This window comes from Oncorhynchus mykiss, chromosome 5 (assembly GCF_057628025.1).
Source record: "Oncorhynchus mykiss isolate SJ-2025 chromosome 5, ASM5762802v1, whole genome shotgun sequence".
Classification (NCBI taxonomy): Eukaryota; Metazoa; Chordata; class Actinopteri; order Salmoniformes; family Salmonidae; genus Oncorhynchus; species Oncorhynchus mykiss.
The window spans coordinates 96,908,768-96,927,320 of record NC_143026.1 but is presented as its reverse complement, the minus strand read 5'-3'; the positions used below and the strand labels follow the sequence as shown (position 1 = coordinate 96,927,320).

The 18,553-nt window shown below is 45.2% G+C and overlaps 1 protein-coding gene across 20 annotated transcripts in view; it reads left to right on the top strand.

Moving 5' to 3' along the window:
• herc2 (HECT and RLD domain containing E3 ubiquitin protein ligase 2) overlaps positions 1-10,641 on the top strand; it is a 228,445-nt gene extending 217,804 nt beyond the window's left edge. For 19 of the 20 annotated variants that reach the window (XM_090236518.1, XM_090236516.1, XM_090236507.1 and 16 more), the window contains 2 exons: positions 1-140; positions 8,200-10,641. The exon at positions 1-140 is cut by the window's left edge and continues 73 nt beyond it. In XM_090236518.1, the coding sequence (XP_090092644.1) occupies positions 1-140; positions 8,200-8,472 (413 nt within the window). In that variant the 3' untranslated portion in view covers positions 8,473-10,641. The remainder of the gene's footprint in view (positions 141-8,199) is intronic. The other variant, XM_090236499.1, reaches the window with a different exon arrangement.
• The last annotated feature ends 7,912 nt before the right edge of the window (positions 10,642-18,553 follow it).

Genomic DNA, 18,553 nt, shown 5'->3' with positions numbered 1-18,553 from the left:
CTCCTCTCATCCACTGGTTCTGGGAGGTCATGGAGTCCTTCTCCAACACAGAGAGATCTCTGTTCCTGCGCTTCGTCTGGGGACGGACACGCCTCCCACGCACCATCGCTGACTTCAGAGGACGAGACTTCGTTGTCCAGGTGAGAACTTGTCAGTCAGCCAGGCAGCCAGTCAATTAATCAATCTCTTTCTTGTCCAAGACATTTGAATCAGTTGAACCTCTCTACTAGAGATGTGCATCTGCCCTTTCAGGAACGACTCTATACTGGTCTGGAATGACTGATACCATACAGGAACCATATGTATCTAGACACATGGACTGGTACCATACAGGAACCATATATATCTAGATACATGGACAGGTACCATATGTATCTAGATACATGGACTGGTACCATACGTATCTAGATACATGGACTGGTACCATACGTATCTAGATACATGGACTGGTACCATACAGGAACCATACGTATCTAGATACATGGACTGGTACCACACAGGAACCATACGTATCTAGATACATGGACTGGTACCATACGTATCTAGATATATGGACTGGTACCATACAGGAACCATACGTATCTAGATACATGGACTGGTACCACACAGGAACCATACGTATCTAGATACATGGACTGGTACCATACGTATCTAGATATATGGACTGGTACCATACAGGAACCATACGTATCTAGATACATGGACTGGTACCATACAGGAACCAGACGTATCTAGATATATGGACTGGTACCATACAGGAACCATACGTATCTAGATACATGGACTGGTACCATACAGGAACCATACGTATCTAGATATATGGACTGGTACCATACAGGAACCATACGTATCTAGATACATGGACTGGTACCATACAGGAACCATACGTATCTAGATATATGGACTGGTACCATACAGGAACCATACGTATCTAGATACATGGACTGGTACCATACAGGAACCATACGTATCTAGATACATGGACTGGTACCATACAGGAACCATACGTATCTAGATACATGGACTGGTACCATACGTATCTAGACACATGGACTGGTACCATACAGGAACCATACGTATCTAGATACATGGACTGGTACCATACAGGAACCATACGTATCTAGATACATGGACTGGTACCATACAGGAACCATACGTATCTAGATATATGGACAAAAACAGGGAAGATTAGATAAAGGAACGTTTGTCTACAAATCAAATAGGGAGAGCCAACTACATCTATCAAGACAACTGGAGCACTGGGCCAGACACTCTTAAATATCACCTGGGCCAGACACTCTTAAATATCACCTGGGCCAGACACTCTTAAATATCACCTGGGCCAGACACTCTTAAATATCACCTGGGCCAGACACTCAAAAATATCACCTGGGCCAGACACTCTTAAATATCACCTGGGCCAGACACTCAAAAATATCACCTGGGCCAGACACTCTTAAATATCACCTGGGCCAGACACTCTTAAATATCACCTGGGCCAGACACTCTTAAATATCACCTGGGCCAGACACTCTTAAATATCACCTAGGCCAGACACTCTTAAATATCACCTAGGCCAGACACTCTTAAATATCACCTGGGCCAGACACTCAAAAATATCACCTGGGCCAACTAAAGGTGTTAACCCTCCACATCTATCAAGACAACTGGAGCACTGGGCCAGACACTCTTAAATATCACCTAGGCCAGACACTCTTAAATATCACCTGGGCCAGACACTCTTAAATATCACCTGGGCCAGACACTCTTAAATATCACCTGGGCCAGACACTCTTAAATATCACCTGGGCCAACATAGGTGAAACATCTGATGCTTGTCTGTGAATCTGTAACATTTGATCCGGGACCGATGCTTGTCTGTGAATCTGTAACATTTGATCCGGGACCGATGCTTGTCTGTGAATCTGTAACATTTGATCCGGGACCGATGCTTGTCTGTGAATCTGTAACATTTGATCCGGAACTGTTGCTTGTCTGTGAATCTGTAACATTTGATCCGGGACCGATGCTTGTCTGTGAATCTAACATTTGATCCGGGAGCGATGCTTGTCTGTGAATCTGTAACATTTGATCCGGGACCGATGCTTGTCTGTGAATCTGTAACATTTGATCCGGGAGCGATGCTTGTCTGTGAATCTGTAACATTTGATCCGGGACCGATGCTTGTCTGTGAATCTGTAACATTTGATCCGGGACCGATGCTTGTCTGTGAATCTGTAACATTTGATCCGGGACCGATGCTTGTCTGTGAATCTGTAACATTTGATCCGGGACCGATGCTTGTCTGTGAATCTGTAACATTTGATCTGGGACCGATGCTTGTCTGTGAATCTGTAACATTTGATCCGGGACCGATGCTTGTCTGTGAATCTGTAACATTTGATCCGGGAGCGATGCTTGTCTGTGAATCTGTAACATTTGATCCGGGACCGATGCTTGTCTGTGAATCTGTAACATTTGATCCGGAACTGTTGCTTGTCTGTGAATCTGTAACATTTGATCCGGGACCGATGCTTGTCTGTGAATCTGTAACATTTGATCCGGGAGCGATGCTTGTCTGTGAATCTGTAACATTTGATCCGGGACCGATGCTTGTCTGTGAATCTGTAACATTTGATCCGGGAGCGATGCTTGTCTGTGAATCTGTAACATTTGATCCGGGACCGATGCTTGTCTGTGAATCTGTAACATTTGATCCGGGACCGATGCTTGTCTGTGAATCTGTAACATTTGATCCGGGACCGATGCTTGTCTGTGAATCTGTAACATTTGATCCGGGACCGATGCTTGTCTGTGAATCTGTAACATTTGATCTGGGACCGATGCTTGTCTGTGAATCTGTAACATTTGATCCGGGACCGATGCTTGTCTGTGAATCTGTAACATTTGATCCGGGAGCGATGCTTGTCTGTGAATCTGTAACATTTGATCCGGGACCGATGCTTGTCTGTGAATCTGTAACATTTGATCCGGAACTGTTGCTTGTCTGTGAATCTGTAACATTTGATCCGGGACCGATGCTTGTCTGTGAATCTGTAACATTTGATCCGGGAGCGATGCTTGTCTGTGAATCTGTAACATTTGATCCGGGACCGATGCTTGTCTGTGAATCTGTAACATTTGATCCGGGACCGATGCTTGTCTGTGAATCTAACATTTGATCCGGGACCGATGCTTGTCTGTGAATCTGTAACATTTGATCCGGGAGCGATGCTTGTCTGTGAATCTGTAACATTTGATCCGGGACCGATGCTTGTCTGTGAATCTGTAACATTTGATCTGGGACCGATGCTTGTCTGTGAATCTGTAACATTTGATCCGGAACTTTTGCTTGTCTGTGAATCTGTAACATTTGATCTCGGACCGATGCTTGTCTGTGAATCTGTAACATTTGATCTGGGACCGATGCTTGTCTGTGAATCTGTAACATTTGATCCGGGACTGATGCTTGTCTGTGAATCTGTAACATTTGATCCGGGAGCGATGCTTGTCTGTGAATCTGTAACATTTGATCCGGGACCGATGCTTGTCTGTGAATCTGTAACATTTTATCCGGAACTGTTGCTTGTCTGTGAATCTGTAACATTTGATCCGGGACCGATGCTTGTCTGTGAATCTGTAACATTTGATCCGGGACCGATGCTTGTCTGTGAATCTGTAACATTTGATCCGGGACCGATGCTTGTCTGTGAATCTGTAACATTTGATCCGGGACCGATGCTTGTCTGTGAATCTGTAACATTTGATCTGGGACCGATGCTTGTCTGTGAATCTGTAACATTTGATCCGGGACCGATGCTTGTCTGTGAATCTGTAACATTTGATCCGGGAGCGATGCTTGTCTGTGAATCTGTAACATTTGATCCGGGACCGATGCTTGTCTGTGAATCTGTAACATTTGATCCGGAACTGTTGCTTGTCTGTGAATCTGTAACATTTGATCCGGGACCGATGCTTGTCTGTGAATCTGTAACATTTGATCCGGGAGCGATGCTTGTCTGTGAATCTGTAACATTTGATCCGGGACCGATGCTTGTCTGTGAATCTGTAACATTTGATCTGGGACCGATGCTTGTCTGTGAATCTAACATTTGATCCGGGACCGATGCTTGTCTGTGAATCTGTAACATTTGATCCGGAACTTTTGCTTGTCTGTGAATCTGTAACATTTGATCCGGGACCGATGCTTGTCTGTGAATCTGTAACATTTGATCTGGGACCGATGCTTGTCTGTGAATCTGTAACATTTGATCCGGGACTGATGCTTGTCTGTGAATCTGTAACATTTGATCCGGGAGCGATGCTTGTCTGTGAATCTGTAACATTTGATCTGGGACCGATGCTTGTCTGTGAATCTGTAACATTTGATCCGGGACTGATGCTTGTCTGTGAATCTGTAACATTTGATCCGGGAGCGATGCTTGTCTGTGAATCTGTAACATTTGATCTGGGACCGATGCTTGTCTGTGAATCTGTAACATTTGATCCGGGAGCGATACTTGTCTGTGAATCTGTAACATTTGATCCGGGACCGATGCTTGTCTGTGAATCTGTAACATTTGATCCGGAACTGTTGCTTGTCTGTGAATCTGTAACATTTGATCCGGGACCGATGCTTGTCTGTGAATCTGTAACATTTGATCCGGGACTGATGCTTGTCTGTGAATCTGTAACATTTGATCCGGGACCGATGCTTGTCTGTGAATCTGTAACATTTGATCCGGGAGCGATGCTTGTCTGTGAATCTGTAACATTTGATCCGGGAGCGATGCTTGTCTGTGAATCTGTAACATTTGATCCGGGACCGATGCTTGTCTGTGAATCTGTAACATTTGATCCGGGAGCGATGCTTGTCTGTGAATCTGTAACATTTGATCCGGGACCGATGCTTGTCTGTGAATCTGTAACATTTGATCCGGGACCGATGCTTGTCTGTGAATCTGTAACATTTGATCCGGGACCGATGCTTGTCTGTGAATCTGTAACATTTGATCTGGGACCGATGCTTGTCTGTGAATCTGTAACATTTGATCCGGGACCGATGCTTGTCTGTGAATCTGTAACATTTGATCCGGGAGCGATGCTTGTCTGTGAATCTGTAACATTTGATCCGGGACCGATGCTTGTCTGTGAATCTGTAACATTTGATCCGGAACTGTTGCTTGTCTGTGAATCTGTAACATTTGATCCGGGACCGATGCTTGTCTGTGAATCTGTAACATTTGATCCGGGAGCGATGCTTGTCTGTGAATCTGTAACATTTGATCCGGGAGCGATGCTTGTCTGTGAATCTGTAACATTTGATCCGGGACCGATGCTTGTCTGTGAATCTGTAACATTTGATCCGGGACCGATGCTTGTCTGTGAATCTGTAACATTTGATCCGGGACCGATGCTTGTCTGTGAATCTGTAACATTTGATCCGGGACCGATGCTTGTCTGTGAATCTGTAACATTTGATCCGGGAGCGATGCTTGTCTGTGAATCTGTAACATTTGATCCGGGACCGATGCTTGTCTGTGAATCTGTAACATTTGATCTGGGACCGATGCTTGTCTGTGAATCTGTAACATTTGATCCGGAACTTTTGCTTGTCTGTGAATCTGTAACATTTGATCCGGGACCGATGCTTGTCTGTGAATCTGTAACATTTGATCTGGGACCGATGCTTGTCTGTGAATCTGTAACATTTGATCCGGGAGCGATGCTTGTCTGTGAATCTGTAACATTTGATCTGGGACCGATGCTTGTCTGTGAATCTGTAACATTTGATCCGGGACCGATGCTTGTCTGTGAATCTAACATTTGATCCGGGACCGATGCTTGTCTGTGAATCTGTAACATTTGATCCGGGAGCGATGCTTGTCTGTGAATCTGTAACATTTGATCCGGGACCGATGCTTGTCTGTGAATCTGTAACATTTGATCTGGGACCGATGCTTGTCTGTGAATCTGTAACATTTGATCCGGAACTTTTGCTTGTCTGTGAATCTGTAACATTTGATCCGGGACCGATGCTTGTCTGTGAATCTGTAACATTTGATCTGGGACCGATGCTTGTCTGTGAATCTGTAACATTTGATCCGGGACCGATGCTTGTCTGTGAATCTGTAACATTTGATCCGGGACCGATGCTTGTCTGTGAATCTGTAACATTTGATCCGGAACTGTTGCTTGTCTGTGAATCTGTAACATTTGATCCGGGACCGATGCTTGTCTGTGAATCTGTAACATTTGATCCGGGACCGATGCTTGTCTGTGAATCTGTAACATTTGATCCGGGACCGATGCTTGTCTGTGAATCTGTAACATTTGATCCGGGACCGATGCTTGTCTGTGAATCTGTAACATTTGATCCGGGACCGATGCTTGTCTGTGAATCTGTAACATTTGATCCGGGACCGATGCTTGTCTGTGAATCTGTAACATTTGATCTGGGACCGATGCTTGTCTGTGAATCTGTAACATTTGATCCGGGACCGATGCTTGTCTGTGAATCTGTAACATTTGATCCGGGACCGATGCTTGTCTGTGAATCTGTAACATTTGATCTGGGACCGATGCTTGTCTGTGAATCTGTAACATTTGATCCGGGAGCGATGCTTGTCTGTGAATCTGTAACATTTGATCCGGGAGCGATGCTTGTCTGTGAATCTGTAACATTTGATCCGGGACCGATGCTTGTCTGTGAATCTGTAACATTTGATCCGGAACTGTTGCTTGTCTGTGAATCTGTAACATTTGATCCGGGACCGATGCTTGTCTGTGAATCTGTAACATTTGATCCGGGAGCGATGCTTGTCTGTGAATCTGTAACATTTGATCCGGGACCGATGCTTGTCTGTGAATCTGTAACATTTGATCCGGGAACTATGCTTGTCTGTGAATCTGTAACATTTGATCCGGGACCGATGCTTGTCTGTGAATCTGTAACATTTGATCCGGGACCGATGCTTGTCTGTGAATCTGTAACATTTGATCCGGGACCGATGCTTCTCTGTGAATCTGTAACATTTGATCCGGAACTTTTGCTTGTCTGTGAATCTGTAACATTTGATCCGGGACCGATGCTTGTCTGTGAATCTGTAACATTTGATCTGGGACCGATGCTTGTCTGTGAATCTGTAACATTTGATCCGGAACTTTTGCTTGTCTGTGAATCTGTAACATTTGATCCGGGACCGATGCTTGTCTGTGAATCTGTAACATTTGATCTGGGACCGATGCTTGTCTGTGAATCTGTAACATTTGATCCGGGAGCGATGCTTGTCTGTGAATCTGTAACATTTGATCTGGGACCGATGCTTGTCTGTGAATCTGTAACATTTGATCCGGGACCGATGCTTGTCTGTGAATCTGTAACATTTGATCCGGGACCGATGCTTGTCTGTGAATCTGTAACATTTGATCCGGGACCGATGCTTGTCTGTGAATCTGTAACATTTGATCCGGGGCCGATGCTTGTCTGTGAATCTGTAACATTTGATCCGGGACCGATGCTTGTCTGTGAATCAGTAACATTTGATCCGGGGCCGATGTGTATCAGTGAATCAAACATCATTTGTCTCTACCATGTAACACTAATTAGTCCTGTTACTAGACGGTTAGTGAACCATCTGCATAGACTGTTAGTGAACCATCTGCATAGACTGTTAGTGAACCATCTGCATAGACTGTTAGTGAAACATCTACATAGACTGTTAGTGAAACATCTACATAGACTGTTAGTGAAACATCTACATAGACTGTTAGTGAACCATCTGCATACACTGTTAGTGAACCATCTGCATAGACTGTTAGTGAAACATCTACATAGACTGTTAGTGAAACATCTACATAGACTGTTAGTGAAACATCTACATAGACTGTTAGTGAACCATCTGCATACACTGTTAGTGAAGCATCTGCATAGACTGTTAGTGAAACATCTACATAGACTGTTAGTGAACCATCTGCATAGACTGTTAGTGAACCATCTACATAGACTGTTAGTGAAACATCTGCATAGACTGTTAGTGAACCATCTGCATAGACTGTTAGTGAACCATCTACATAGACTGTTAGTGTATACCAGGTGTACCACGGCAACCTGGGACACCCTGGTTAAAGAAATGTTAGATTTAAAAAAAAAAAGCTTTTATTTATCTGTTTTCATGTTGATCTTTCGTTGTGTTCTAGGTGCTGGATAAGTACAACCCTCCGGACCACTTCCTACCAGAGTCCTACACCTGTTTCTTTCTCCTCAAGCTGCCCAGGTATTCCTGTAAGCAGGTGCTGGAGGAGAAGCTGAAATATGCCATCCACTTCTGTAAGAGTATTGATACAGACGACTACGCTCGAATCGCTCTGACCGGAGAACCCGCCGCGGACAACAGCTCTGAAGACTCGGACAATGAGGACGCAGACTCCTTCGCCTCCGACTCCACGCAGGACTACCTGACAGGCCACTGACCTCTGACCCCTGATCCAGCTTCTCTGACTCCACGCAGGACTACCCAACAGGCCACTGACCCCTGACCTCTAACTCCTAAACAGCTTCTCCGACTCCACGCAGGACTACCTGACAGGCCACTGACCCCTGACCTCTAACCCCTGATCCAGATTCTCTGACTCCACGCAGGACTACCTGACAGGCCACTGATCTCTGATCCAGCTTCTCTGACTCCACTCTGGACTACCTAACAGGCCACTGACCCTTAAAACCCCTGACCTATGACCCCTGACTCCAGGAGCCTAAGGGTGAGCAGGAAGGGCCCATATTAAAAGCTCAGCTGTAATGACTAAAATGAAAGTTGTGTCTGTGTTAGTTAATCACCTATGAATACATCATTACATACCTGCATTCTACTAAAAATATATAATGTTCAATGTGCTTTAAGAGAAGAAGAGACAGACAGACAGTGGAATCCCAAATGGCACCCTAATCCCTATCTAGCAGCTCCCGGGTCCAGTACACTACATAGGGAATAGGTTACCATTTGGGAGACACAGGAAGTGAGAGTTGAGATGCTGCACATGTAAATGTTGTTGTGTATCTGAAGTGGTGTACGTTACAGCTGTAGGTGTTACAGAGAACAGGGTGTTTCATCTATAGAACAGCCCCCATTCAAATCAATGATGGTGTAATGGCTGGGCTGACTGGCGGTCCTGTCTATAGATTCTATATCTACGGTCCCAGCACTGTGCTACAACTGTGACTACTTGCAGAACCTGTCTGTCCCTAGTTTGTTGTACAGTAAAACCATGTGACAAAATGAGTAGTATTATTTAGTTATTGTTTTGGGTAACAGTAGTGTTTCTTTATAAGAACATTTTTAACAAAACAATTGTTTTACAGTTGACGTTGTGTCAATCAGAAGAGAAGAGAGCCAAGTGAAGGGTGACTTTTTAAAGTGCGTTCCAAATGGCACAACATTCACTAAATAGTGCACTACTATACCATAGGGCACTGGTCAAATGTAGTGCACTACTATACCATAGGGCACTGGTCAAATGTAGTGCACTACTATACCATAGGGCACTGGTCAAATGTAGTGCACTACTATACCATAGGGCACTGGTCAAATGTAGTGCACTACTATACCATAGGGCACTGGTCAAATGTAGTGCACTACTATACCATAGGGCACTGGTCAAATGTAGTGCACTACTATACCATAGGGCACTGGTCAAATGTAGTGCACTACTATACCATAGGGCACTGGTCAAATGTAGTGCACTACTATACCATAGGGCACTAGTCAAATGTAGTGCACTAATATACCATAGGGCACTGGTCAAATGTAGTGCACTAATATACCATAGGGCTGCCATTTTACGCATCTTTGAATGTGTCCTGTCTCCCTACCCCTCCATGTCCCCCTACCCCTCCTGACTGTGTCCTGTCTCCCTACCCCTCTTGACTGTGTCCTGTCTCCCTACCCCTCCTGACGGTGTCCTGTCTCCCTACCCCTCTTGACTGTGTCCTGTCTCCCTACCCCTCTTGACTGTGTCCTGTCTCCCTACCCCTCCATGTCCCCCTACCCCTCCTGACTGTGTCCTGTCTCCCTACCCCCCTTGACTGTGTCCTGTCTCCCCTTCCCCTCCTGACGGTGTCCTGTCTCCCCTACCCCTCCTGACGGTGTCCTGTCTCCCCTACCCCTCCTGACGGTGTCCTGTCTCCCTACCCCGCCGTGTCCCCCTACCCCTCCTGACTGTGTCCTGTCTCCCCTACCCCTCCTGACTGTGTCCTGTCTCCCCTACCCCTCCTGACTGTGTCCTGTCTCCCCTACCCCTCCTGATTGTGTCCTGTCTCCGCTACCCCTCCTGACTGTGTCCTGTCTCCCCTACCCCTCCTGACGGTGTCCTGTCTCCCCTACCCCTCCTGACGGTGTCCTGTCTCCCCTACCCCTCCTGACAGTGTCCTGTCTCCCCTACCCCTCCTGACTGTGTCCTGTCTCCCTACCCCTCCGTGTCCCCCTACCCCTCCTGACTGTGTCCTGTCTCCCTACCCCTCCCCTGACACCATGTGTAGACAGTGGTCCTTCCTCTGGAATGTATATAGTGCCATGTACTTATGAAAAAGGTCTCATTCCCACATAATAAATGTTAATAAATGATGTTAATACATTTAAATGAAAACAACTGAAGCCTGGAGTTTGTGTTATTTCTGACACGGCAGGGATGGATCCAGGAGAAGTCCACAATGTGACACAATGGACAGGCAGTTGTGGAAGTCCCAGCCTTTGTCCCAAATAATACCTTATTCCCTATGTAGTGCACTACTTTTGGCCAGGGCCAGTATGGTGCTGGTCCAAAGCAGTGCACTACATAGTGAATAGGGTGTCATTTGGTATGCCGACCCACTCTTCATCCTGGTCTAAAGGAACTAATTTGGAAGGGTTTTGGACTGTACCTTCAGTTCCTCTGGTGAAAATCCAGCTGTTGAGTTTTCTGAATCAAATCAAATGTTATTAGTCACATGCACCAAATACCACAGCTGTAGACCTTACAGTGAATACCACAGCTGTAGACCTTAGTGAATACCACAGCTGTAGACCTTAGTGAATACCACAGCCGTAGACCTTAGTGAATACCACAGCTGTAGACCTTAGTGAATACCACAGCTGTAGACCTTAGTGAATACCACAGCTGTATACCTTAGTGAATACCACAGCTGTATACCTTAGTGAATACCACAGCTGTAGACCTTAGTGAATACCACAGCTGTAGACCTTACAGTGAATACCACAGCTGTAGACCTTACAGTGAACACAACAGCTGTAGACCTTACAGTGAATACCACAGCTGTAGACCTTAGTGAATACCACAGCTGTAGACCTTACAGTGAATACCACAGCTGTAGACCTTACAGTGAATACAACAGCTGTAGACCTTAGTGAATACCACAGCTGTAGACCTTACAGTAAATACCACAGCTGTAGACCTTACAGTGAATACCACAGCTGTAGACCTTACAGTGAATACAACAGCTGTAGACCTTACAGTGAATACCACAGCTGTAGACCTTACAGTGAATACCACAGCTGTAGACCTTACAGTGAATACCACAGCTGTAGACCTTACAGTGAATACCACAGCTGTAGACCTTAGTGAATACCACAGCTGTAGACCTTACAGTAAATACCACAGCTGTAGACCTTACAGTGAATACCACAGCTGTAGACCTTACAGTGAATACAACAGCTGTAGACCTTACAGTGAATACCACAGCTGTAGACCTTAGTGAATACCACAGCTGTAGACCTTACAGTGAATACCACAGCTGTAGACCTTAGTGAATACCACAGCTGTAGACCTTAGTGAATACCACAGCTGTATACCTTAGTGAATACCACAGCTGTATACCTTAGTGAATACCACAGCTGTAGACCTTAGTGAATACCACAGCTGTAGACCTTACAGTGAATACCACAGCTGTAGACCTTACAGTGAACACAACAGCTGTAGACCTTACAGTGAATACCACAGCTGTAGACCTTAGTGAATACCACAGCTGTAGACCTTACAGTGAATACCACAGCTGTAGACCTTACAGTGAATACAACAGCTGTAGACCTTAGTGAATACCACAGCTGTAGACCTTACAGTAAATACCACAGCTGTAGACCTTACAGTGAATACCACAGCTGTAGACCTTACAGTGAATACAACAGCTGTAGACCTTACAGTGAATACCACAGCTGTAGACCTTACAGTGAATACCACAGCTGTAGACCTTACAGTGAATACCACAGCTGTAGACCTTACAGTGAATACCACAGCTGTAGACCTTAGTGAATACCACAGCTGTAGACCTTACAGTAAATACCACAGCTGTAGACCTTACAGTGAATACCACAGCTGTAGACCTTACAGTGAATACAACAGCTGTAGACCTTACAGTGAATACCACAGCTGTAGACCTTAGTGAATACCACAGCTGTAGACCTTACAGTGAATACCACAGCTGTAGACCTTAGTGAATACAACAGCTGGAAGGAAGAAAAATAAAAAAATACAATTGATTCCATTCCCCCAGAACCCCCCAACGCACCAACAACCAAGAGAATGAACCCCCACCCCCCAGAACCCCCCAACGCACCAACAACCAAGATAATGAACCCCCACCCCCCAGAACCCCCCAACGCACCAACAACCAAGAGAATGAACCCCCACCCCCCAGAACCCCCCAACGCACCAACAACCAAGAGAATGAACCCCCACTCCCCAGAACCCCCCAACGCACCAACAACCAAGAGAATGAACCCCCACCCCCAAAAACCCCCCAACGCACCAACAACCAAGAGAATGAACCCCCACCCCCCAGAACCCCCCAATGCACCAACAACCAAGAGAATGAACCCCCACCCCCAAGAACCCCCCAATACACCAACAACCAAGAGAATGAACCCCCACTCCCCAGAACCCCCCAACGCACCAACAACCAAGAGAATGAACCTTTCCCCAGAACCCCCCAACGCACCAACAACCAAGAGAATGAACCCCCACCCCCCAGAACCCCCCAACGCACCAACAACCAAGAGAATGAACCCCCACCCCCAAGAACCCCCCAACGCACCAACAACCAAGAGAATGAACCCCCACCCCCCAGAACCCCCCAATGCACCAACAACCAAGAGATTTGAACTAAAGAGACCAAAGGAAAAGACAAAATAATACATTTAAAACAAAGGACATCAAGGACAACTGAAATCATAACATCAATGCCAACTGTATATGTTTGTGTGCATGTCTGGCACTATTACATGTATGTGTGTGTTCTTGTATGTGTTTATTTGAATGAGAGTGTGTGTGTATATGCATGTGTACAGTGGGGCAAAAAAGTATTTAGTCAGCCACCAATTGTGCAAGTTCTCCCACTTAAAAAGATGAGAGGCCTGTAATTTTCACCATAGGTACACTTCATCTATGACAGACAAAATGAGAAAAAAACATCCAGAAAATCACATTGTAGGATTTTTAATGAATTTATTTGCAAATTATGGTGCCTGGTATAGAGGTCCTGGATGGCAGGAAGCTTGACCCCAGTGATGTACTGGGCCGTTCACACTACCCTCTGTAGCGCCTTGCGGTCGGAGGGTGAGCAGTTGCCATACCAGGCAGTGATGCAACCGGTCAGGATGCTCTCGATGGTGCAGCTGTAGAACCTTTTTTAGGATCTGAGGACCCATGCCAAATCTTTTGAGTCTCCTGAGGGGGAATAGGTTTTGTTGTGCCCGCTTCACGACTGTCTAGGTGTGCGCTGAGCTGTAGTCAATGAATAGCATTCTCACATAGGTGTTCCTTTTGTCCAGTGTGGAGTGCAATAGAGATTGCATCATCTGTGGATCTGTTGGGCAGTATGCAAATTGGAGTGGGTCAAGGGTTTCAGGTCAGACATTAATTGGACCATGTTCTGCTCTTTCGTCATCAGACTGTAAATCTGCTTTTGTCTTTTTCTGATGAAAAGAGCTTAAAGTATTTTGATAGAGTATAATATAATGATAATACTGCTGGTCACGGTGTTGTAATGGCAGACTGACATTATGGCACCTTATTCCCTATATAGTACACTACTGCTAGTACTATAGTACACTACTGCTACTGCTACTACTATAGTGCACTAGTGCTACTGCTACTACTATAGTGCACTAGTGCTACTGCTAGTACTATAGTACACTACTGCTACTGCTACTACTATAGTACACTACTGCTACTGCTACTACTATAGTGCACTAGTGCTACTGCTAGTACTATAGTACACTACTGCTACTGCTATAGTGCACTACTGCTACTACTATAGTACACTACTGCTACTGCTACTCCTATAGTACACCACTGCTACTGCTACTACTATAGTACACTACTGCTACTGCTACTACTATAGTGCACTACTGCTACTACTGTAGTACACTTCTGCTACTGCTACCACTATAGTACACTACTGCTACTGCTACTACTATAGTACACTACTGCTACTCCTATAGTACACTACTGCTACTGCTACTACTATAGTGCACTACTGCTACTACTATAGTACACTACTGCTACTGCTACTTCTATAGTACACTACTGCTACTACTATAGTGCACTATTGCTACTGCTACTTCTATAGTACACTACTGCTACTGCTACTACTATAGTACACTACTGCTACTCCTATAGTACACTACTGCTACTGCTTTTACTATAGTACACTACTGCTACTACTATAGTACACTACTGCTACTGCTACTCCTATAGTACACTACTGCTACTGCTACTACTATAGTACACTACTGCTACTGCTACTACTATACTGCACTACTGCTACTACTGTAGTACACTTCTGCTACTGCTACTACTATAGTACACTACTGCTACTGCTACTACTATAGTGCACTACTGCTACTACTATAGTACACTACTGCTACTTCTATAGTACACTACTGCTACTGCTACTACTATAGTACACTACTGCTACTGCTACTACTATAGTGCACTACTGCTACTACTGTAGTACACTACTGCTACTGCTACTACTATAGTGCACTACTGCTACTACTATAGTACACTACTGCTACTGCTACTACTATAGTGCACTACTGCTACTACTGTAGTACACTACTGCTACTGCTACTACTATAGTGCACTACTGCTACTGCTACTACTATAGTACACTACTGCTACTACTATAATACACTACTGCTACTACTATAGTACACTACTGCTACTACTATAGTACACTACTGCTACTACTATAGTACACTACTGCTACTACTATAGTACACTACTGCTACTGCTACTACTATAGTGCACTACTGCTACTGCTACTACTATAGTACACTACTGCTACTACTATAGTACACTACTGCTACTGCTACTACTATAGTACACTACTGCTACTACTATAGTACACTACTGCTACTGCTACTACTATAGTACACTACTGCTACTACTATAGTACAGTACTACTATAGTACACTACTACTATAGTACACTACTGCTACTGCTACAACTATAGTACACTACTGCTACTCCTATAGTACACTACTGCTACTGCTACTACTATAGTACACTACTGCTACTGCTACTCCTATAGTACACTACTGCTACTGCTACTACTATAGTACACTACTGCTACTACAATAGTTCACTACTGCTACTGCTACTACTATAGTACACTACTGCTACTACTATAGTACACTACTGCTACTACTGTAGTACACTACTGCTACTGCTACTACTATAGTACACTACTGCTACTGCTACTACTATAGTGCACTACTGCTACTGCTACTACTATAATACACTACTGCTACTACTATAGTACACTACTGCTACTACTATAGTACACTACTGCTACTACTATAGTACACTACTGCTACTGCTACTACTATAGTGCACTACTGCTACTACTATAGTACACTACTGCTACTGCTACTACTATAGTGCACTACTGCTACTACTATAATACACTACTGCTACTACTATAGTACACTACTGCTACTACTATAATACACTACTGCTACTACTATAGTACACTACTGCTACTACTATAGTACACTACTGCTACTACTATAGTACACTACTGCTACTGCTACTACTATAGTGCACTACTGCTACTACTATAGTGCACTACTGCTACTGCTACTACTATAGTACACTACTGCTACTTCTGTAGTGCACTATATAGGGAATTGGGTACCATTTAACACGTTCCCATACACTGCTCTCTCTCTGATATTCGACACGCTCCCATACACTGCTCTCTCTCTGTAGTTCTTGTTGGAGTCCAGTGCCGCCAAGGCTGTAGTGTAATTAATGAAACGCCTCAGAATTACCTCAGTGGTGCTCAGTCTGTCGCCAGCCTCAGCTTGCCACCCGCTAAGGCCCTCTAAGATCTCTGGTCTTAGTTCTTTACCTTCCCACGATGCTTCATTCTTCTCTGTCTACCCACCTTTAATAAGCTGCTGTAGATCAGAGGTCATTCCCCAGCCCCCCCCCCCCCCGACCCCCCCCCCCCCCCCCCCCTCTCTACCTCACCCTCAGTGATGTGAAATCATCCACAGTTCTGTGTACGGCCGTGTCCAAAAATATACACTATGCCCTATATAGTGCACTACCAGGGCCTGGGTCAAAAGTAGTGCACTATTTAGGGAATAGCTTACCGTTTGGGACGCACAGGAGTTGAAAGGATTCCACTTAGCTGAGCAGGAGAGAGAGAGACTTTCTGAGTTCACCGAGAGACACATTATACTTGGGAGCCAGTCAGGTGCTGCTCTCATGCAGACCAGTCCTGGCTACAGTCCTTTCTATAGTCCTGGTTACAGGCTGGCTATAGTCCTGGCTATAGTCCTGGCTATAGTCCTGGCTATAGTCATGGCTACAGTCCTGGCTATAGTCCTGGCTGTAGTCCTGGCTATAGCCCTGGCTACAGTCCTGGTTACAGGCTGGTTACAGTCCTGGCTATAGTCCTGGCTATAGTCATGGCTACAGTCCTGGCTATAGTGCTGGCTATAGTCCTGGCTACAGTCCTGGTTACAGGCTGGCTACAGTCCTGGCTATAGTCCTGGCTATAGTCATGGCTACAGTCCTGGCTATAGTCCTGGCTATAGTCCTGGCTATAGTCCTGGCTACAGTCCTGGTTACAGGCTGGCTACAGTCCTGGCTATAGTCCTGGCTATAGTCATGGCTACAGTCCTGGCTATAGTGCTGGCTATAGTGCTGGCTATAGTCCTGGCTACAGTCCTGGCTATAGTCCTGGCTATAGTCCGGGCTACAGTCCTGGCTATAGTCCTGGTTACAGGCTGGCTATAGTCCTGGCTACAGTCCTGGTTACAGGCTGGCTACAGTCCTGGCTATAGTCCTGGCTATAGTCATGGCTACAGTCCTGGCTACAGTCCTGGCTATAGTGCTGGCTATAGTGCTGGCTATAGTCCTGGCTATAGTCCTGGCTATAGTCCGGGCTACAGTCCTGGCTATAGTCATGGCTACAGTCCTGGCTATAGTCCTGGCTACAGTCCTGGCTATAGTCCTGGCTATAGTGCTGGCTATAGTGCTGGCTATAGTCCTGGCTACAGTCCTGGCTATAGTCCTGGCTACTGTTCTGGCTATAGTCCTGGCTATAGTGCTGGCTATAGTCCTGGCTACAGTCCTGGCTATAGTCATGGCTGCAGTCCTGGCTATAGTCCTGGCTATAGTCCTGGCTATAGTGCTGGCTATAGTCCTGGCTAAAGTGCTGGCTACAGTGCTGGCTACAGTGCTGGCTATAGTCCTGGCTATAGTCCTGGCTATAGTCCTGGCTATAGTCCTGGCTATAGTCCTGGCTACAGTGCTGGCTACAGTGCTGGCTACAGTCCTGGCTATAGTGCTGGTTACAGTCAGATATACAGTACGTAGGGTACATCAGATATACAGTACGTAGGGTACATCACCAGATATACAGTACGTAGGTTACATCACCAGATATACAGTACGTAGGGTGCATCACCAGATATACAGTATGTAGGGTACATCAGATCTACAGTACGTAGGGTACATCATCAGATATACAGTACGTAGGGTACATCACCAGATATACAGTACGTAGGGTACATCAGATATACAGTACGTAGGGTACATCACCAGATATACAGTACGTAGGGTACATCACCAGATATACAGTATGTAGGGTACATCAGATCTACAGTACGTAGGGTACATCATCAGATATACAGTACGTAGGGTACATCACCAGATATACAGTACGTAGGGTACATCAGATATACAGTACGTAGGGTACATCACCAGATATACAGTACGTAGGGTACATCACCAGATATACCGTATGTAGGGTACATCACCAGATATACAGTACGTAGGGTACATCATCAGATATACAGTACGTAGTGTACATCAGATATACAGTATGTAGGGTACATCAGATATACAGTACGTAGGGTACATCACCAGATATACAGTACGTAGGGTACATCACCAGATATACCGTATGTAGGGTACATCACCAGATATACAGTACGTAGGGTACATCATCAGATATACAGTACGTAGTGTACATCAGATATACAGT